Here is a 22303-nt window from a genome sequence, read left to right as displayed (position 1 = left end):
GGAATTTGGTAATGGTTTGACAGATCCTCTTAAGATTGTTGTTTTGATGTGTACAATGACCACAAAACTTAAAATGCACTTTCCTTTGCTCTTTTCTATGTGATGGTGTCTCAGTTCCTTGACTGGAGTATCCAGGTATCTTATCGGCTGGAATAATAGCCCTAATGGTTCCTCTCTAACCCCTTATGTTCCTTTCATTCCTGCATGGCGCTTATCTTCAGTAGTGCTAGGCTGTGTCTGCTGCAACCCGTAGATGGCTGGTAATTGTGTGTTCACGCATGGCACCACTTCCATACATCTGACCTTGGGACTTATATTTTACATATTTAAATATGTAAAATGTATTTAAAGCTACATAGGAATCGTAGTCGGCCTATCTGCATGTTGATAAAATTCTTAATCTTAGTAGTTTTATTTTGTGGATGTTTAATTCAGATTCCCCACCCAAACCTTTTTTTGTCTTGACATTCCACCCAATTACCTTCTTGCCACAGGTTGAGAGCTTAGAAGCTCAAGTGAAAGAGAAGGCAGAAAACTGTAACTTACTGCTTAAGGGGAAAGATGATCTAGAGCAACAGATTGCTGAAAGCAATGAGGAAATCGATCGGATGCTCCTGAGAATACAAGACCTAGAACAAGCTGCCCTGAGCAACGCAGATGCAGCCAAAAAGTGCAGCCAGTTGGAAGCAGAACTGCAGAGAATGCAGAAGGTTCAGAAAGAGCTTCAACAGGTAAATATGGAGGAGAAATTATGTGCAAGGCGGTGCTACCAGACCTCAATACTCCGGTCACGTTCTAATATTGTGTAGCGGAATACTCCAGTTCGCAAGGCAGGTTTTAATGGCATCTTCACAATGTACCAGGTTGCCCTTGATAGGTAGCCATCGGGTACAAAGTGATTCATTGAAATGCCTGCGCCAGTTTGATATGCATTTCCATGTAAGTATCACAACTGGACCGTTCACGTGAAGGACCATGTACCACAGCCCTTTCAGTAGAGTGTAAGTGTGTGTTTCTTGCAACAGTGTCAGTCAGACTCAAGTTATAGCTCGTTATATATGTGTCCATAGACAAGGTCATGCAAGAAAAATCACATTGACCAGGAGAGAACTGCTAAAGTCCATCCCTAGTTATTCCTTCTGGATCATACAGCCTCCCGTTTTGGGTGTAGTTGTATTAAGATCTGCGTTAAAAAATTTTAATATAGTGATGAGCATACCCCACCCTCTTTATATTAGTATATTGGCTGTATTCTTGGAGGGCACTAGTATCTTGAATTATTACTGCCTTATGGTTGGTGTAGATTCGGAAAGTGTTGAATAAGAGTGCATGCTTGTTGTACATTATAAGTTGGTGTGGTCATTATGGTTGACTCTGTAGTATTGCGTAACTCACATCATGTTTTATATCTTAGGATAAGGAAGCTCTGCAACAGCAGCAGTACAACAGTGTACTTCAGATATCTGCTCTTCAATCCAAACTAGATGAGACCAGGCATAGAGTCCCTACAGAAGGAGATCCTGACAGTGCCATAAGAGAAGAGTTACAGGCAGAGCGGGAGGCTTTGCACCGAAAAGAAAAGGAGGTAAAGAACTAAAATGGGTACTTAAAGGGCGAGGTATGACAAAAACATAAGCTAAAGCCATGTGCTTCTATTTCCAGGCAGACAATCTGGCTGAACAGCTGGAGCAGTTCAGAGGGGAGCTAGTGAATAAAACAGAGGAAGCTCTTCAGCTAAATATGCAGCTTGAGATACAACGCAAACAAGCCGATCTGGCCTTACAGCAAGCACAAGCAGAGTACCTTAACCTAAAGGTGAGAATATTTGGTTACAGTTGCTGTCATTTTATTTAGGCCTTTTTTTCCCTCCTCTAGGAACAATTGGTAATCTTTAAAATGTATTTGCCACAGAATGAAGTATATTCACTGCGACAGAAAGTGGACCAGAACAGAGCCAGCTCTTCGATGCTGCTCCCCCAGGCATTGATGCAGGAGAAAAACCAAGAAATTGATCACCTGAATGATCAGTTGTTAAGATTGCAACGAGAACACACCGTTAGTACTAACATAATGCGAACCAACTTACTGGGCTAAAAAATATTTCTAGTCAAGTTTGGCTATCTATATGTACTAGACATCAAAAACACATGTTGCATTAAAGAATGTTATGTCATTTTTATTCTTGCTAAATAATTGATGTTTTAAGAGCACGTAGCTTTAATAGTTCTGGCATTTTTCTCTCTGCTGAATATACGCTTCACATGCCTCAAAATCTAAGTGATATTCAAATTAAGCAACTTTTGGTACTGGTGTATGTGAGCCTTACGGTGAGGTTAATTGGTTCAGAAGCTACAGGCCTAGAAATTGTTTAACACCGCTTCCCCTCTCCCTCATCACAAATACCGTCGGAAAAGTTGCTTATATTGAATAGCATTTGCTTGTATAGAAATTAGTAAAAATATGGAAATCTGTTTTGAGTAACATTCCAGTTATTTACACGTTTGTTTACACGTCATTAATTTTTTTTTGTTTCTTTTTTTATTTATTTTTTTATTTCCCCTCTCCCAGGCTGCTGACTCGCACCATGCGGAGCTAGAAGACTTGAAATCACTAGTAGAACATCTCCGCAGTGACCAGCAGCGGCTGCGTAAAGACAAAGAGGAAGAGGTGGAACGTCTGCATGAAGTCATTGAGAAGCTGCAACAAGAGCTGGAGCAGCTGGGACCCAATCGGCATGAGGTCAGCGACAGCCAGGAAAGCCTGGATCAGCTGGAGCTTGGCGTGGTGGAAAACTTGCATAACGAACTGAGAAAAGGGGTGCAGCATCCTCGACAAACTAGTGGCTTTGGGCTTGAGCAAGCGAGAAAGCTGAGTCAAGAACTGCGGCAGGTGGAGGGTCAGGAGGATCTGCGTGATCTTGAGCTAGATACCTTGAGGCAACAACTAGAGGAGAAAGAGGTTTTGCACAATGCAGAGGTGGAGGTGCTGGAGGAGAATCTGCACAATCTACAGGAGACCAACAGGCAGCAGTCTCAAGAACTTGTCTCTCTTCAAATGCAGTGTACAACTTTCCAAGAGGAGAGTGAACTACTCAAGAGTCTTTTGGCGGAGCGGGATGATGAACTTGCTGCTTTATCCTCGCGGGTGCAGGAAATGCAAGACTCCCTGCGCAAACAGACTGCTTCACTCATAGAGAAGGACCTGCTGGTACAAACCCTTCAGGAGCAAAGGGCTGCATATATGCTTGGGATTGAAAATCATCTGCTGCAGAGGGGCATCCACCTGGAAGAGGCATGGGCTGAGCTGCAGGATTTACAGGAAAGCAATGCTGCTCACCAGGACGTTGGCAAGAGGGAGAAGTTCAAAGAGGAGATCCTGAAGGTACACCTACAAAAACACAAGATTAAAGATCAGTGCTTAATGTGTGAGATGCAGAAGTTAGATGTTTTTTGTTTGAGTCTGTCATGGTATGTGAGATTCAACCTTCATTAACTCTACTCATGGGTTTCATAGTTTCGACTGAAAACTATTTATAGAATTCTGGAGTTGGAAGGAGCATTAAAGGGAGTCCTCTATTTAAAACAAAACATAAATGCTTAGTTAATGGCTTGAGATGGGGTTTTGTTTTCTTACCTTGCCATCTCAAAGCTATTTATTGAATTCCCCCAGGGACAGGGTCCCTGTTATACTTTAGAAGTTGGCCCTCCAAAATGAAACGCATATTGTTTCTTCTTTAGTGTTATTGCTTACGTTTACTGGACTGGAGAGTAGTTACCTGTCCATCATATTCTAAATATTAAGTTAATTTATGATATATATTTTTCCTGTACTAGCTGAGCAATGATTTTATGTAAACAAAATTTGCACTCATGAGGTTTTTAGTGACAGCAAAACTAGCTTATTGGGTTGTAGCTTGAGAGAATGCCGTAGATCATAACTAGCAAATGATAGTTTGCATTTACAATGAAAACCTCAATACATTGCCTTCAGAAATTCATTTTATTTTTCTTTTCAACAGAGGCAAAATGTTAATATGGCGGAATTGCAGCATCACTTGCAGAATTATGGAGCTCTGGGGCATAGATTCAAAGAGGCTTCTATTTACAACATGTCAGAGCAGCAAGAGAGCCATGAGCACCAACGTAATAACACTAATGATTTGAAGACTATCAAGACTGGAAGCTTTACTGAGAGTCTGACTGACATGAGTGCCTGGGATTCTCCAGAGATGGTCAGGAAACAAGAAGAGGCGATGAACAGTTTGAGAGCCTTCACTCCCTTGTCTCTTCTCAGCATTGAATGCAGCAACGAACCAAACTTTGTTTCTTCAAAGTCATCTGGCCACGTATCAAGGCTTGATCCGCCCCATGACAGGGTATTCAGTACACCATCTGTTGCCGGAAGCACTTACTCCATTCCACCCTCCAACGATAGGAGCAGTCCGGTAAATCTCTCACTCTCACAGAATCTAGTAATGCTTCTCAGTTTTATTCTGAATAATCTCTGTACATTTGTAAGAAAAAAAATTTTTGTACATTTGTAAGAAAAAAAAAAAGAGAGGTCACCCCTGTACGGATACATTCAATTCTGTTGTAATTCATGATCTGAATATATAATACTGTAAAATTACTTTGCGCTGGATTGAGCAGGGGTATCAAACTGTTGCTTAGAAACAGTGTCAATTTGTTCCCCTCATACAAAAAATCATGATAGTAGGAAGACAAAGACAGAGTAATGAAACCGCAACATGTGATAGAATTAGTAGTTGTGATATACTTTGTTTCATTCCATATCAGGTTGATAGCACAGAACATGCCACCATAGACTATGACTCCAGTGAAGACCCAAGAACCGCAAAGGATCGTGAAATGGTTTATGAGCGATCTGAGCTCTGTAAGTACACCTGAGCTGTGACTTGTTCTACACCTAATTTCTCATCTCACAGGATGAGCTTTATAAAGGGGGCATCTTGGTGCTACATGCAGGAAAACAAGTTGGGTTTATCACATGGGAGTGCCATTTATCTCTACCCTTCCTAAAAACATTCTACTTTATACCCTTTAAACTTTAATGTAAGCAGCTCTGTCGCTTTTCCAGAAGCCTACCTTTTACTGTGCTCTATACCAAATAAATGTAATTTTATAGATTTAAAATAAGAAACCTGTTAAATTAACCACTTAAAACCGTCATGACATTCCATGCCATTGCCGAAAGAAAAACAAAAAACCTATCATGGTGGCATAGAACATCATGAAGAACGCAGTGGTGTGCGCTCCTGCTACCTGGTGGTTATCGTCGCAGAGGACTGCCTCACACCCAAGGCAGTCCTCTGCAACCACCGTTCCGGATTTCCCGTGTGTTTGTAGTGTATTATCATTCAACCCTTGACTTTGTGTGGCCTCCTTGCCCTATTCTGATATGCAGTATTTCTGTAATCTACCTGAATGTTTTGGGTGGTTTTTTTTTGTTTTGTTTTTTTTTTGTTATACAGTTGCTATTGTTATTTTGGTTTGAAGGCCATTTTCTTATTAAGATAGTGAGAAAAATATTTTATTTGTATTCATCCTTATTGTTGGACTATACATCTAAAAATGGCATCAAGAAAACATTATCTGTCTTTATCTGTATAAAAAATCAAAAAGGAGAATAATGGTTAAGGTAACGGTGTTTTGGGCACTCTGTAAAGAAGTGGTTAAGCTAAAAGACAACAGTTCCCATATTCCACTTAGCTTTTAGTCGGCCACCATTTTCATAGAGGACATGGAGTCCCTTTGCACGTACCAAACGTTTGTACTCAAACCATATTCTACCCAAACAAGGTACCACTGAGATCTCAAATGTATAGCGTACGCATAGATGTACTTCAGTCATTGGGACCCCAAAAAGCAGCGTTGGTGTCATATTTTGTGTTTCTTATAAACACGTGAGGATGAAAAATGACCTTTTGAAATTTTGGGGTAAAGATTACACCTTAGCAATAATCTTAAGTGCTGGTATAAAGTTTTGCTTTAAGAATACTAAATCAACCGCTCCCCACAAAAAAGCTTTTTTTCTTTATTATGTAACGTTTTCTGCATATAAGGATATCGGTGAAGTGCTTATTGCGTCATTATGCTACCGATGTAAAATGAGGACTGACTTATGCTGGCGATATCACTTGGATTGTTGCAGATTTGTGTGCACGACACTGGCCTGTGCTAGGTGTAATGTAAAGTTTTTTTTGTGTTTCAGGTGACAATTCAGACTTTAGCGATCACTTTAATCCTGAAATGATGACAACAGAACAGTTGCTGCATAAAATACAGGATGTGAATTCTGTGGGTCAAAAAGGTCTCATTGGATACCTACAGGTAATGTGAATGAATTATCTGGCACTAAAACAAAATCTGAGAAAGTGGACTACTCCGGGGTTTAACGGTCTCTTTCATGGGAGCGCTAGTGTGATGTGTTTTTGTTTTGTGGCTTCCTTTTTTCAGAATATGGTGAAAGTGGTACATAAAGAGAGCTGTGAGATCCTGGCCCTTTCAGAACACCCCGTTGTCCAAGTGTCCGCTCCGCACGATTTCCTCTCTGAGAAAGTGGAGCATCTCCTGGCTTCTGACCGTAGCAACCTCCTCTCGGAAGTGAAGGACCTGCGCTCAGAGTTGCAGAGGGCTCACTCACAAAACCAAGAGAAACTGCAGCAGCTGCAGGAGACCCTCGCCAAAACCGAGGAAAGAGGGAAAACCGTGGAGCATCAGCTGCGCCGGGAGGGTAAGTGACTTCGTTCAGAGACTCCAGAGCACAAATTCTCAAATACTCTGCATTGATATGTTATTTGTTAAATGCTGTTAAGTTGGTCTTGTACTGTGTAACCATTCCTTATTTTATTTGTTTTGCTAATCTTACATGTTTTATTCATTATTTGTGAAACAAGCTGTTTTGTTGCCCAGTGCAAGTATTTTCTGGCTTCTTTTTTTATAGTTTAATTTTAACCATTTCCTAAAATGATTTCTTTTTAATTTAGCGGAGCTGTTGGAATATAAGCTGCAGCAGGAATGCACCGTTTCTGCAGATCTGAAGGCCTCCCTGGCCCATGAAAGAGACAGAGCGGCTGAGCAGCTTGGCGTGCTAACGCTAGCGCAGGGCACCGTTTCTCAGTTGCGTGAAGAACAGGAAAGAATGATGTTGGAGCAAGAAAAGCTTGTGCAGTCCCAGAAGGAGCTCCAGATGGAAATATCCAGGCTGAGGTGGGATCATATGATCAGTTTGCCCTTTCTTGCTGTGAGAAATAACCTGTCTCTTCACCCCCAGCTACCTTGCTTTCCTGAACTGTAGTTTGTTTTGAATTGGAATGTTTTCTTGTCTTCTCACTTTAGTGAAGAACTGGAGAGAAGGGAGCAAGCCATTCAAGCCTTAAAGGTGCAGCATGAACTGGAAAATAAACTGATGGAAGAAGAGAAGGCGTTTGCACAGCAGAGACAGGCGCTAAATGAAAAATGCATTCAGGTGAGATCACAAACACTTTTGATGCATTAGGATTTTTTTTTCTTACCAAAATGCGCAGCATCCATAAGGTTCACAAAGAACAAACAGTTCTGAAAAATTTAGAATTTTGTAATGTTCCATGATACCCGTTTTGTTTGTCTCCTCTGCACATTTTATCTGTGCTTCTTTGTTGTGCATTCAGGAGCTTTCTTCATCGTTGGAGGAGCAACGGACACTAACGAACAAGCTCTCAGCGGATCTGAGCCAGGAGCACTCGTGCAGTAACAACCTCCGCAAAGAGCTTCAAATAGAGCAGTCTCGGTTTGAGGCTTTGCTTTCGCAGGAGCGCAGCATGCTGTCACAGTCTCAACAAGAGGTGGAAAAGCTGAAGCAAAACTTGCAAAGTCTCTCTGACACTCTAACGCTTGAGCGCAATATGAAAGAACAACTTAAAATTCAGCACGTGCAAGAGGTCTCCAGGAAGGGGCAAGAATGGCAGAAGGAGCACAGTCTGGTTCTACAGTTACAAAGCCGGCTAGAGGAAGTGAGCAGTCAGGCCCGAGAGCTAGCTTCCACAATGGAGAAGATTCAGAAACAAGCCAACTCTTCCAAACATCAGCTAGAGTCGGAGATCCAAGTTGTACGCAAGGAAACTGTAAGAGAACAGGAAGAGGGCTTAAAGCTACGTGCCATCATAGAGTCCTTACAGAGTGAGAAACAACAGCTCAATAGCTCTCTCGTACTACACAGAGAACACGAGGGCAGTTTACAGAGTGAACGTGATCGTTCAAAAGCTCAACTTTTAATCCTTCAAGCTGAACAACAAAACTGGATAAAACCGAGCGAGAATGAAAGGCAGACAGACCAAGATGCAAAGACGAACAAAGAGAGAGGAGATGGACGGGAAAAGTGGCTAAGGGTAAATTGTCTGATCTTATTCTGTTCCATTACATGTCCACGTCGGTCTGGACACCACATTACTTGGTTGTTCCAAGGTCCCCCTCTGCTGGCAAGCAGTGGTACAAAAAAAGAAATATAAGCACGCTCGCATAATATTAGTAGCTATCTGTGCATTGTTATCTCTTATGTATGTCTTACATATTGTGTTTTTACTTTTTATTTTTCATTCTGTATTGTGCATTCAGGAGATCTCTATGTCCTTGGAGGTACAACAAGCACTGATTAACAAGCTATCTGCAGATATAAGTCGGGAACCATCTTGTAATTATAACCTCATCAAAGAACTTCAGATAGAGCAGTCTCGGTTTGAAGTTCTTCTTTCCCTGGAGTGCGGTAAACTGTCACATGCGCAGCAAGAGGTGGAAAAGCTGAGGCAAGACTTGCAGAGTCTCTCTGACACTCTAACCCTCGAACGCAATATGAGGGAACAACTAAAAATGAATCATGCACAAGAGTGGTCCAAAAAAGATCAAGAAAGGCAGCAAGAGCACAGTCTGGTTCTACAATCACGAAGCCGGATAGAGGAACTGAGCAGTCAGGCCAGGGAATTGGCTTCCATGTTGGAGAAGGCCCAGAGGCAATCCAACTCTACCAAACGTCTGCATGAGTCTGAGGTGCAAAGCGTTCGTGAGGAAACCAAGAAAGCTCAGGAAGAGGCCTTAAGGCTACGTGCTCTCGTAGAGTCCTTGCAGAGCGAGAAACAACAGCTGAACAGCTTCCTAGAGGTGCACAGGGAACGCGTGAGCGGTCTACAGAAAGAGTGTGATCGCTGCCAAGCCGAAATCTTATTCCTCCAATCGGAACAACGAAACTGGATTAAAGAGAGAGAGCGAGAAAAGAAAAGGGATCAAGAAGCAAAGACAAACAAAGAGAAAATAGATGAACGTGAAAGACGGATATATGTAAGTATTTCCTGATTTTAATTCTACTCCATTACAGTTGGGCATCAGCAAATGTCCAGTCACCAAGTGAGCAGACCACATAAAAACAATCACTAGTGCATGACTTTTTTAAAATATTTTCAATTCGCTTTACTTCGGCAGAGCAAAACAGGAGAGAATGTGCTAAGATTCATTCCTTTTGTCCCTTTTGAATAGTGAGCCTGGTGAAGGCTAAATGGAAGTATTTGGAAATAATACATCTAAACTAATACAAACTGTTTAAGCATACCATCCCCTCATCTCTAAAATCCACACCATTTTTTGGCTGCAAAAATCAGCCAATCACTGGCAAGTAAGTGTCCCCCATTGAAATCAATGGCCGTGCTTCCCACTATACCCTACTCTGCAATCATATGTATTAACATACACTTGATTAGTGTAGTGTGCCTATAAATGATACAAAAGTGTATGTGTCTTCAAGAAATACTTGTGTTGTCTTGGAAACATGGTTTTGTTAATCAAAATGTTTAGAATATCCGTTGGTCGCGCTAAAAAGTCTCTTCCAAACATTGCTTTTTGAGTAGCAAATGGATTGATTTCTATAAAGTAAGCACATATTATAGTTAATGGGTAGAAAATTGAAAGATGTATATGTATGTATATATTTTTAATTATGGTGTACCCTTTTTAGTTGGATGATTGTAGATTAACCTGTTCTTGCCGCACAGGATTTGCAGCGTCAGCATGAACAAGATATGTCTCGTATTAAAGAACTGCAGAACATGTTGGCAGATTTAGAGGACCAGGAACGTGCGCTGACTTCTCGAAGGAGCCGACTGTGGGCTGAAACGCGCAGTCCTAGAAAAATCCCTGGCGGCAGCTTATCTGTAGCGCACAGACAGGACAAGGTTTGGCAGCAGCATCTGTTCCAAGCTGTCCACCAAGTGAAGAACTGGGTGGAGAATAAGAGCAGGTGAATACAATATCTGTTAGCGGTTTAATTATAAGGATGACCATGGTCTTTAATAACACACTGTTTCCAGAGCCGGCCCGACAATGGAGCCGAGTGGGGCAACCGCTCCAGGCGGCACTTTTGAAGCCCTTTTTTAAAAGCCGAGAGAGAGAGAGGGGGCGCCGAGTGGTTTTCTTACCAAGTTGTCAGTACCTGCTTGGCGCCCCTCTCTCTCTCCTGCGAGCCCTCTAGCTCGGTCTCGGTGCCCGCTTGTAATGTTGAGCGCTGGAAGATGACATCATTTCCGGCGCTTAGCATTACAAGCCGGCACCGAGACAGAGCAGGGAGACTCACCGCAAGACTGCTGAAAGGTAAGTACGGGGGGAGGGTAAATAATGGGGGGCAGCAGGGAGAGGATGGGTAGATAATGGGGGGGGGGGGCTTTATTTTAAACTTCGCCCCAGGCGGCATTTTGTCTTGGGCCGGCCCTGACTGTTTCTCTTTTGCCTTGTTTTGCCAAGTCCTCCTGCAAAAGAAGACGTGCTGTCGTTGCTGGCAACCTTGTCAGAGTTGAAATCTGAACTTCAGCAAGAAAATTCACCAGTGAGTATTCAGCGAGTTTGCAGTTAATAACGTCTTGTATTATGTTCATAATGCGCATGTTATATTATGTTCAAAATTGACGCATAATAACCATTCAGCCCATCTAATCTTCCCATTTAGTGTCTTTATTAAAGACTCAAATAAATCAGTCTGTGGTCTCATCTTAGATTCAGGATAGCCGTATTGAGGTTTAAGTTCTCTCCCTGAAGTAACCCCGCCAATCTACCACTGTCTTGGTAAATTAAAATTCCCTTTCTACAGCTCTCTGACCCTCTAGTTTTACAGCTGTTGTGTTTTTTTTTCTTTCTTTCTTCAGCTAAGTCTCTGACCCTCTTGTTCTAATTTTTCCTCTGAAATAAATGTAATCCTCTTATTGGCTTTTGCCGAGTATAATAGATGGCCTGCGGAGTGAGAAGTAGGAGCTTACAAAGTCTTTGGCCTAGTTGAGCGAGGAAAAGCTAGAACTCAGAAGCCAGCTAGCCAAACTAACAAATGGCTTATGGCACGGCTTGTAAACCTTATGTTATGCGGTCATCTTTGCCCAGTGTATTGATGGTAATTGCTAACTATTCTTCCTTCCCATTCTCAGCTGCATTCAACTGATGCTGTAAACTCCGTGTTGGACGCTGAAAGGGCCGCTTGGCAGTGTGAGAAACGTCTCTTGCAGGCTGCCTTAGCTCGTGCCGAGTCAGAACTCAGCAAGAAGGCCTCTGAGAACAAGCCTACAATGGACTTGTCTGACTCCAAGGTATGCAGTAATAATTTATCAGGCTTGCTTTTCACGTGGATATGTAGAACACTGACGTTGTTTTGAAGAGGGAAGTTATACAATTGAGCTAGTTCTATTACATTGTAATAGAAATGGAAACATTTTGTGAGCGGGCTCGTTAAATATTTCCCACCGCAAATTAATTTGCCTTTTTCAGATACAGCGGCTCTACAGGAAGTACCTGAGAGCAGAAAGCTTTCGGAAAGCTCTTATCTACCAAAAGAAATATCTATTGCTCCTGCTTGGTGGTTTCCAGGCTTGTGAGAAAGCGACTCTGTCTCTGATCGCCCGCATGGGTGTATACCCATCACCTGCGGATGTACAGGTTCCTGCGGTTTCCCGGCCGGGGCTTACCAGGTTTCGATCCGCTGTGAGAGTTGTAATAGCGATTTCCAGGTAAAAACAAGTCTGTAGTGTGTGTATGTAGGGTGATCATCAAGTAGATTACGCTTCTAAAACAGTGGCGGTTTTATATCTGATATTTGGTGTCAAACATTTTGCATATGCCTACTAACTGCAATTGCAGTGAGAATGCCAGTTTAACTCTTCATGCTTGTTTTTTCACACATAACCGCGTTTCCTTTCTTATTTCTCACATTTTATTTTTCCAGATTAAAGTATTTGGTAGAGAAATGGCACAAAATTACTAGGAAGGGAAGCTCTGGAGAGACAGGAGCACAGAGTTCCGCTCTGCTTCAGCAAGGTACATTTGGATTAGCATTATACATTTCTGTTTAAAGGGAGTCTCTTGTTCCCTTTGCTTTCTTTATGTTTAGCATGTGTTCATGTACTGTGGACTTGATAATGTATGGTGGCAGTTGCTATCAATTATGAAATTATTTGTGGCATACATTGGATATTCATAATGCTATATCCTAATACCAAGGTCTTAATAAGATTTGAGGTGTTTACAGTAGGAAAGTGACAAAGGGTTCATCATTAACATGAACCCTGTACTGACACTCTCCTATTCACAAACTTGGTTCCGTAGTAAATCATATAATGTGTTGGAAGTGCAGAGAATGGCGTTGTTACGGTTGTCGAGCTAAACATCTTCTTGTTTCCAGTGGCCCTGAGCAGGACAGATGCTCTGCAACAGTTGGGCAGTAAAGTGCTTAACTCTCCTCCTACTAGAGATGGACCATCCTTTCGCAGCAGCCCTGTTCCAGTAGGTATTCTTTCTCCAAAGCAGAAGAATAGCTGGACTCCCACCAGGTCAGTGATAGGATATGTTATTAAAGGTGCCAACACTGGATAGTGAATGCCTAGTTTAAAGATTGGGTTTTGTTTTTCTTTTACAGACTTACGTACTCTCCTGGCATACCCTCGGAACGACTACATTGCAACAGTCAGAATCCTGAGCACTCAATCACAAAATATATCAAACATCTAGAGATGGTACAGAAGAGACTAGGCGGGCTGTAGGATGCTGGTTCCAAGAGCCAAATTACAACACACATGGTAGGGTGCAATGCTTCGTTACCAGCACAATGGAAACATATCTGTCCTTGTGTACAGGCTAGGGCTGTCTAATTATGTTCCACGTATAGTGAGCCTATTTAATCTAATTTTCATGCGAGCTGGTGCCCTCTGCTTACCTGTTGCACAAACTTTGGATCTGCTGAGTTTTGTTTTCCACGTAGTTATCTTAATGTATCTGTGAAGCAGTCGTCTTAAACGTGTTGTGTGCTTTGAATTCAACAAAATTTAAATTTTTGTATGTGTTCTGTGAGTTTTATACATCCTGTATATGTGGTTATCATATACACAAATGGCAGATATAGCAACCCTAGTGTCGGCTAGGATAGTACCTAAAATAGTGATCTTTTTTGCTCACTGATCTTTTCTCTTTGCCTACAGGTACTTTTCTGAAGTTTCACCATTTTTTTTAAATTTACCTGGGAAGTGCAACCTGGAGCCCGTCTTATTTTATTTATAATTTTTTGCTCTGCTTTCAGTTGTGATAAACACATGCACTGAAAATATTTTAGCACGTATAATAATTAAGTGTTTTTATATTAGGTGCACACCACCCCATCACAGAAAAGATCTCTGTTCACAAGCACAGACTACGGAAGCACAGGGTGTTCAATGTAATGTTTGTCTGCTTGTTTTGTTTAGTTTTTAAATGTAAATCTGATTTTTGTACAAAATAAACCTATATTTACAAATGATTGAATTCATTTGACTGGACCATATTCTGTAGTGAGTCTGAAAAAAATCAGAGATTAACCCGACCAATGACATTTCGGGCATGCCCCAATAAACTCAGCCCAGGGCGCACTGTCACTGCTACGGAAAGCGATCACAAGTACCGATGCAAGAGATTTTTCCTCTCGTCCTTCAAAAAAATAAACGCTTCCAAGAGGGTCTCTCCAGAGCCTCCTGAGAACTTTGGCTCCCCTTGCAGATTGAATGCAGGTACTGTAAGTCCAAAAATATGGGGGGGGGGGATATTCTTTTTATTCTTCCCAAAAATACTGGCATGGAAATACTATCATTTTAAATACCCTGGGGGTCTAGTTTCAAAAAGAAATTTATGGTTTGATGGGGTAAATTGGGGCACAAGTGCAGACTGACCAGATGTGAAAATGAAAAAAGTGCACCTCCCAAATGTGGCCTTTTAGCCCCCAAACAACCTGAAAAACATGGCTGGTATCACTGTACTCGGGAGATGCTGCTGAACACATATTGGGTGGGGTGTTGTGTGAAAGTGACATATACCAGGAGCTATAAATCCATACCTGAAGTACAATTTGTGTGGGGGAAAAAAAACTACTGCCACTAACTTTGGCAAATGCTGTTGGTATAATATCGTGTATGGGAAGGGTTAAAATACCATACCCTGGGGTGTCTAGTTTATATATAGTTTGATGGGGTAAATTGAATTAACCGGCTTCAAAGATGGCCCAATTAGGACATGGGGCAAAAGGACCAGATGTCAAAGTTCCAAGTTGAAAACCTGAATTGAGGTTCCTAAATGCGGCCTTTTAGCCCCAAATAACCTGAAAAACCCATGCATGGGTATCACTGTACTCTGGAGATGTTGCTGGGGAATGATTTATACAGAAGAGACCTGGAAGACTTGAAAGATAACTACCGGTTGCCTCAATGCAAGAATCTTCCAAGTAAGAGAATAGTGACCGTAAACATGGTTTACTTTGAGATTAATTCAAAAGAGCAAATTGGTAACTACTTCACCAAAACACAACCTTGACAGACAGAGGGCATCTATTGAACATGTAGACTGGGATGGATAATTTTCTGGATATAACACAGAAGACAAGTGGAATACATTTAAACACATGTTAGTTACACACATCAATGTATACCTTTGGGAAACAAATACCGATGGGGCTTACCAGTAACGTAAAAAAAAAAAAAGAAATTTAGTATTCAAATGTTTATAAAAGTGAGGAATCGGCAGCATCAATAAAAAGATGTTAAAGCCTGTAAAGAGGTTATTAAAATGGCTAATCTGCAGAATTTCCCAAAAATGTTTGTATGAAAAAAAGCTAAAGACAGAAAACATTTGTCCTTCATTATCCAAAATTGGAAATTTGGTTAGTAAGGACAGAGAGAAAGCAGATATTGTAAATATTGTTTCTCCTGTTTACACCAAGGAAGAACAGATTGCTAAACCCTGGCTTAAAAGCCAGCCCCCAGTATTGGCTGCTTCAAAGATCTCCCAAATAGGACATGGGAGTAGAATTTTCAACTTGTCAAAATTCCAATTTGAAAAAAATGTGTGCTTCTGAAATGTGGCTCTCCGGCCAGGAGGAAACCTTATAGATATAGAATGTGGGGAAGACTCAGTGACGTATACTCGCCTAGGGAGACAGTTCCTGGGGAGCTGAGCCCCTCTGCTGCATAACAGTGTGCCAGATGCACTGCTTCTTGTTGGGCCCACTGGAGTGGTTGGAGATCTCGCTTGTGACTGGGGCCAATATACTATAGAGCAGTGTGCCTAATCTGCACAGCCTCCATAGTGACCTTGGACCACAGGGCGCATGAAGCACACTGGGGTAATACCATACATGGGAACTTTTAGGCTCTGGTACCCAGAGCCCCCCCTTGCGGGATGTGCCCATGACTACCCGTTGATGTCTGTGGGAGTTCCTGCTGACATCATAGGACCCCCCCCATTTTAGGGGGAAATAGGTGTGTCAGGCCCCGCTCACTAGACCCTGAGGATTAAGGTGTCAACCCAGAGAACTGGTGCTTCATATGGGTATGATATCACATCTGGCACTTGGCATGCCAGATGGCGGCCACAGAGGTAAGAAGTATGGTGCAGTGCTACCCTAGCCAGGGGCCCCGGGGCCTGACCCAGCCAAGATATATCTCTGAGTTAATGTACTGCTAGATGTGACTGGGAGGAGAGTCTGGTTCACAAGAATTAGTGCTTTCCTTTTATGTCATCAGGCATGTGTTTGTAGGAACCGGGTCACATGTTTTGGAATGACTGAAAAATAGTTCAACAGGCAGCCAGAAAAGGCATCCTGAAAACAGCGAACTCCTACAATTCTCTCTGAAGCCGTCAATCGCTCGGCTGCCTTTTTAACGGTCGGATGCAGCACATTGACACCGGCGTCCACAATAGGGAGGTAAAAGCTAATATGGAATGTTTAGTCAAACGTGAGTTGCGAAGCTTGTTCTTGCCTATGCGTCGCCTGTACCATGACCATCGCATTCTGTAAACCGTTAAACAGTTACGTTTTGCTGTAAGCGTTTAAATCACTGCGAAGGTGCGGCGGCTGCTGACCAATAAGACCATAGCGACTTATGTTGTACCCAATCAAATGAGGCATGGTTGTGATATACGTTTGCTGCGTTGCACGCGCATTGTGGGCGGGTCTTCCGTAAGATCACACCTCCGGGGGAGTGGTCAATGGAACTCGGAGAAGCGACAATTCTGCGCAGTTACCAGGCAGATTCTGTGCGTTAGGCGTGTTCCCGAGAAAATTACACGCCTCCTATGCGCATTCGCGGACCGCTCCCACGCGCGGTCCCGCGTCGGGCCGGTCCTGTGGGGACAGGAGCGGATGAAGCAAGTGAGGAGAGGCCTTGACAGAATAGGCAAAGCAGAGGGCGTGAAGGGTCTGACAAAATCAAAGCAGGCATTGACCCGTAACATAGTCGGGGAAGGAGCCTGACCTACCCCTCCTAGGCAGACGGAAAGGGGCTCCCGCTGGTTTAGTCTGTGGTGCCGGGGCTATGAAGTGTCCGTGATCTCGGTGGGGTATGTGACAGGCAGCAGGGGATGGCTGAGAGAGGGGGATGTGCACTGCTGGAATCACTGCCAGTGGATGTTCGGGAGAGTTTGGCAGAGCTGGAGCTGGAGCTTTCTGAAGGTAAGATCCCGGTGAGCCTCATACCAGCCGGGTTCCGCTAGCATGCATCCCGCCCTCCGACCCGCTGCTGCTCTTTCAGTTACCGGCACTGCAGAGACCTGTTGGTACCCTGTCAGTAGCCGCCTGCCGCATCCTGGTGCCCTTGTCGTGCACACTCGTGACACCTACCCGGGCCGTTACTGTATCTCCGTACAAGCTGTGTGCTCTGTATAACGTGCAGTCTTGGAAGCAGGCCTGTGTCATATGGTGACTATCAACCTCAATATGCATCAGAAGCTCGCAAGAGCAGGGCCCGCTTCTTCTTGTACCAGCTCCTTATTATGTGTGACTTTAACTTATCCCACTGATTGTAATAGCGCTACATAAATAAATGTAATAAAGATGCTCCCAGTGATGCACTTGCTTGGCTACAAGGCTATGTTTGAGAAATTCTAAACTCTTTGGAGACCGGTGAAGAATCTAGTTCTAAGGGATGCGGAAATGTCACTCTCCTGAGGCCAGTCGGGTTCGGCCGTCAACCTCTTGGGACGTGAGAGATCCTGAAATGATGAGTATCTCCTGTAAACCAAGTCCTCGTCTCCCGATTTTTTTAATCTCTGAGATGAAGGCCAAACAAGATGACTGGACCTTTATCCCAGGTCCATCTCCATCCTCCGTTCTGGCCATTCTAGACTTGAAGAGACCAAAAGAGTAGATTGTCAGGGCCAAAAGTCTAGTATCGCTGGTTTCACAACAAAACAAAGTCAAATTAACAAGAGGCGGCTGCCTTCAATGTGCCTTAAAATCAAGTAAGAGAAATAGGACCAGTAGGCAAGTGGCCACCAGGTATGGTCATTAGAAGGAAGGCAAATCCAAACTCTCCATGAAGCCCTGGCTGTAGTACAGTTGTGTTATCTTAAATGCACCTCAGCAGGCTTCAGTCCTGACATTACCTGCTGCCTGCACCGCACGCTCAGGACACATGGCACGTATGTGCTGCGGTGTATCACCGGCTGGGCATTAATACAGAGCAAACCCTTTACGGTAGCCCGTTACTTTAAATGGCTAGTGTTATTTCACTGATCTGTATGTGTGTTTAATTCCACTGAAACATTCAACACTTTCACTTTGAAAAAAGACGCCCGGCGTATCGCGGTGGAGCGTAGGCTTTCTTTGAGGGACAGAGATAAAAAGAAAACTCAGTCTATCAAATGAAGTAAGTGAATAGATGCATTTTAAGGGATAATGTAGGAAAAAATGTATTAAGTATAAAATGCAGTCCGGAATACAATAATGTAGACTGGCGTTGTTCCAATAACTTTTCCAGGGTGAAAACTAAATTGAGCTGACTGCTTATGGTAATGAAGTCCATCCTCAACAGGTTTTCATTAGTCGGAGTGTTGGTGTCTAGTACCGAGTGGGTGATTAGTACCGAGTCATTCACTTATATACTTTTGGAACTTTCTTTTAATTCTAAATAATTTTGCTGGGAGTTCCCCCTTTAATGTAAAGAACACTACAAAGAGGAACATATTACAAAAATGCATTTTTAACCCTAAATAACTGAAATATATACATTTATAAGCAATTGCTGCAGATTGTAAATCAGGAATAGCCATCATGGAACCATGCCGTTTTTGTGGAGCCACAACGTGTTGATGCTTCTGTGTTAGGTTGCCACAAGGAAGCCGAGCATCGCAAGAGTTTACATGTACGTGTGATTATCTGTGTGAAACATCACCCGGACTGTTGAGCGGGGTAACTTTCTTTGCATTCAGAAATGCTAATTATGGATTTATCAGACATCATTTTTCTGATATCTGGGTTGTCCAGGCTGCACTTGTCCCAAGTTCTTCATGTTTATTTTGGAACCATGCCCGGTTTACTGATCTCGGGTGTGTTTTTTCGTGATGTGTGGCAGAAGGGTGTGTAGATCATGGTACGTGGAACGGAGGGTGGTTTGTGGAATGTTAAAGCTTTTTAACGTGGAACTCCCACCATACTTTGATATCCTTTATTCTCCAAGGGTTGTAAGGCTTATGCATGTAATAGTTGCTTTAAAAAGTCACAAACGTTCTCATTTTACTTCATGTGGGTACTCGTCTACTACCCCTGGCCATCTGCTGTTTGGGGGATCTAGTTTTGGCTACCTGAAAGCCTCTTAGCGTTCGGAACATGGTACCAATTGCTTTACACATGAGGCAGCAGGCAGAGCAACTGCATAAATATAGATGCCACAAGTGGAGACAAATATCACAAAAACAACAAAATGAATGTGTATTTGCGATAATACTCTAGCTTTGTGTATGGCGTGACATTTGGTATGGCGTGATCAGCACACAGTAAGAAGGAGAGAGAGAATAAATGCCTTTTGAAAAATTTAAAACACTTTTTTTTTTTTTTTTTTTAAATGAAACCTAAATAAAAAGATAAATTATAGAACTTTTGTGATGTTACAATGGGTACCTACTAGAGACAGGGGAGATCCATGGGGTCTACAAAGACCCCAAGAGTGTATAAGGTCACATTGCTCTTGCACAAGGGCTTTTGCTGTATTCAGGGGATGCTGTTTAACCTCAATTGGGTATGATTAGCAGCAATATTCAAATAGTATTTTATAGCCATAAAGTTTTAAATAAAAGCCCTCATTTTGTGTAGGTAGTCTGAACAAGCGAGAGGCAAGTCACAGTTGAATAAAGACTTCACAAAAGTGCTAAAAATGCTTTAGTTAAAAAAAAAAACTAAAAAAAAAACCTTGGTTCTTAAGGGGTTAATGTACTTTAATATGCCTTTGCTGGTGGGGCTGCGTGGCGCATTAGACTGCCCCTAAAGGTTTTTATGTATTTGAATTTTATACATATGACCTTATACACTCACATAAGAATACAGCGCTACGGAATATGATGGCGCTATATAAATCAATACGCATGGATATGGGGAAGTGATATTGTTTTTATCATCCATTGGGTGGGAGTGGGTCGGTAATTGATAATTGAGGATGTGATTTGACGCTTGATGTCAGGGGATGGGTTGTGCTGAGAAGTTTCAACCTGTGCCAGTAGTTTATATCTAGTGCTAATCTGATCTGCCCACTAATTACAGTTACTGTGCCCACCAGGATTCTGATGCTGGCCTCACCTAGCCAGGCCAGCTCGGAAAGGCCAAACGGCTCCCAAATATCAAATGTTTTTGCCTTGTTTTATTTGTGTTGTGTTTTGCTTGCATTGCCGGCTCCCAGTGACAGTCTCTGTTACAATAATGTCCTCGCTATTCTGTTTCCCAAACAATATCCTAGATGTCTGCAGACTGTGGTTCATTACGAAACATGTTTGCGCCGGTCCAGATCTAACGTACGGTATATTTCGTGTTTTACCCGTACCTTTAGTGCTTTGTGATGAACTGTATTAAGCACCACGCTGTGGTTTTGGCACCTGTACCAACTCGCAGGGCTTGGGATCGAGGCTGATGGTTTCTAGTTCTTTGCTCGTTGTGTAAGGCTTATACCTGTTATTCTCGACGTGATCCAATTGTGCAGTTTGTCGGTTTCTACTGTAGGCGAAGAAGAAGACTAAGAAGTCCTACACATACCTATGGAATGAAAATGTATATATTCATTTAAAAAATGATTTTCCGTTAGCAGTCGGTTTGCAGTAAAGGCCGTAATGTTCACACTTCTGTCTACCCCTGCAGCACCCTTGGATCCCCAAAGCATTCCCCCAACTGATTAAAACATTTTCATTTAATTCGCGCTCGATCACGTCAGATGAAAATCTGGATCCTGTTCTGAGTTATAGAAAGTAGCCGTAAAATGATGAGATACAAAAGTGTAGAAATGATTTACAAAATGCATTAAAGAGAGAAGAAAACTATACTGCACGCTCTTACTGAGATTTATTTCTATGCACCTTTATGATCTGTTGACGGCTATGTATGTAACTAAATAAGGCATATTATGTTATATTTTTGTACATAATTTGATTTATAAACCTACTTTCATAGTCACATTGTTGTGACTTTTAGGGCTGTCCCACCATGTGACCAAAGTTTTGAGCACAGAGGTATTTGATTCCCAGAGGGACTGCCCCTCCTAGAAGAGGGGCTGTTGTTATATGCAGGCTTTGTTCATTTTTAAAGTGAAATGGAGCTTTATAGGTTAAATATTAAATAAGTGAACATTTAAAGTCTCTTGATTTTACATTGTGTTCCAGAATGCTGTGTAACGCACGCTGTCATGGTGAATGTGAAACAAACACGGTGTATGAGAGTGCTTCTGGTTGTTTTGCACTTTCCATACGGAAGAATGTGCTGGATTTTTGCCTCTGTCCGGCTTATTGTCTTTACAGGAAGTGAAGGAGGAAGAGGCCCCAGATGTTAAAGTGTTCATTGTGTGAGCAGCCACTGTGACCTCGCTGTGCCCTGCTGATCACTCCCTCCACGTATCGCAACCCACATGCCCCAGGGCCTGGAAATCACTTACGAGACAGATTCACTTACACACCCTCCTACTGTATACATTAGTACTTATTGCTCTCAGCCGGACTGATGGACACATCAAACTTTATCACACTGATCACTCGATCAGAGGGATCACACCTACCGCTCAATTGGAGAGATCATACCGACACACACTCATGCAGACAACTCTCAGCCACTGTCGTACACTCACACACAACAGTCTGACACGTTTCACTCCCAGTCACTTTCACTCCCCGTGATGAGCGTACTGATACATACTGTATATAATTTTTTAAAGAACCAAGCTTACATAAAAATTGAAAAAGGGCCAAGGTCCCCACTTACTGCGTCTGGTAGAAATGGTAATCAACTGTGTACATAGCTGTGCATTTTCACACAAAGATGTAACATATTATCTACACAAGAAACCAAAACCTCTCATTTATATTATGTTTATATATTTGTTGCCAACTTTATTAGGGTAAGAAGCGCAGACAGTTTTTGTTTCTTGTATACATTGTACAGCCAATACACTGTTTCTTGCAGCATGCTTACACCTGTTTGGTAGGCCTCGTATTACACACTTGTATTATTTGAGCCTGAGACTAGCTTAGCGCACAGACACTTTTTCTTTTCCATATTATCTACATATACAGATCTTTATTCTATACAACATACACAGTGTTCATGTGTATGGAATACTAGACCTCACTATAATAAAGTAATTATTATTTTCCGCTATTACTGCTGCCTTACTCTTCGGTAGATATGCCCATTATCGCATTACAGATGCAGAAGATGCAGATTTAATGTAGACCAGGGGTCTTCAAATTAAGTTCGGATAATGTTTTAATTATTCATATATTACCCAACCTGGGGTTTT

At 42.3% G+C, this 22303-nt stretch overlaps 2 protein-coding genes across 4 annotated transcripts in view; both read left to right on the top strand.

Moving 5' to 3' along the window:
- Window positions 1-13806, top strand: part of PCNT (pericentrin) — a 38196-nt gene extending 24390 nt beyond the window's left edge. The window contains exons 28-49 of the mRNA XM_053471961.1: window positions 115-135; window positions 495-731; window positions 1415-1585; window positions 1663-1815; window positions 1912-2055; window positions 2569-3381; window positions 4019-4444; window positions 4677-4893; window positions 6232-6350; window positions 6477-6753; window positions 7007-7229; window positions 7359-7488; window positions 7670-8386; window positions 8613-9329; window positions 10037-10281; window positions 10782-10863; window positions 11453-11611; window positions 11790-12028; window positions 12244-12335; window positions 12700-12847; window positions 12934-13093; window positions 13493-13806. Of these exons, the coding sequence (XP_053327936.1) occupies window positions 115-135; window positions 495-731; window positions 1415-1585; window positions 1663-1815; window positions 1912-2055; window positions 2569-3381; window positions 4019-4444; window positions 4677-4893; window positions 6232-6350; window positions 6477-6753; window positions 7007-7229; window positions 7359-7488; window positions 7670-8386; window positions 8613-9329; window positions 10037-10281; window positions 10782-10863; window positions 11453-11611; window positions 11790-12028; window positions 12244-12335; window positions 12700-12847; window positions 12934-13057 (5454 nt within the window). The 3' untranslated portion in view covers window positions 13058-13093; window positions 13493-13806. The remainder of the gene's footprint in view (window positions 1-114; window positions 136-494; window positions 732-1414; window positions 1586-1662; window positions 1816-1911; window positions 2056-2568; window positions 3382-4018; window positions 4445-4676; window positions 4894-6231; window positions 6351-6476; window positions 6754-7006; window positions 7230-7358; window positions 7489-7669; window positions 8387-8612; window positions 9330-10036; window positions 10282-10781; window positions 10864-11452; window positions 11612-11789; window positions 12029-12243; window positions 12336-12699; window positions 12848-12933; window positions 13094-13492) is intronic.
- A 2844-nt stretch (window positions 13807-16650) lies between these two features.
- Window positions 16651-22303, top strand: part of DIP2A (disco interacting protein 2 homolog A) — a 27395-nt gene continuing 21742 nt past the window's right edge. For all 3 annotated transcript variants that reach the window (XM_053470792.1, XM_053470791.1, XM_053470790.1), the window contains exon 1: window positions 16651-16986. In XM_053470792.1, the coding sequence (XP_053326767.1) occupies window positions 16896-16986 (91 nt within the window). In that variant the 5' untranslated portion in view covers window positions 16651-16895. The remainder of the gene's footprint in view (window positions 16987-22303) is intronic.

This window comes from Spea bombifrons, chromosome 7 (genome assembly GCF_027358695.1).
Source record: "Spea bombifrons isolate aSpeBom1 chromosome 7, aSpeBom1.2.pri, whole genome shotgun sequence".
Taxonomy (NCBI): Eukaryota; Metazoa; Chordata; class Amphibia; order Anura; family Pelobatidae; genus Spea; species Spea bombifrons.
The sequence above is the reverse complement of the archived record's forward strand: the minus strand, read 5'-3'. Positions and strand labels throughout refer to the sequence as shown.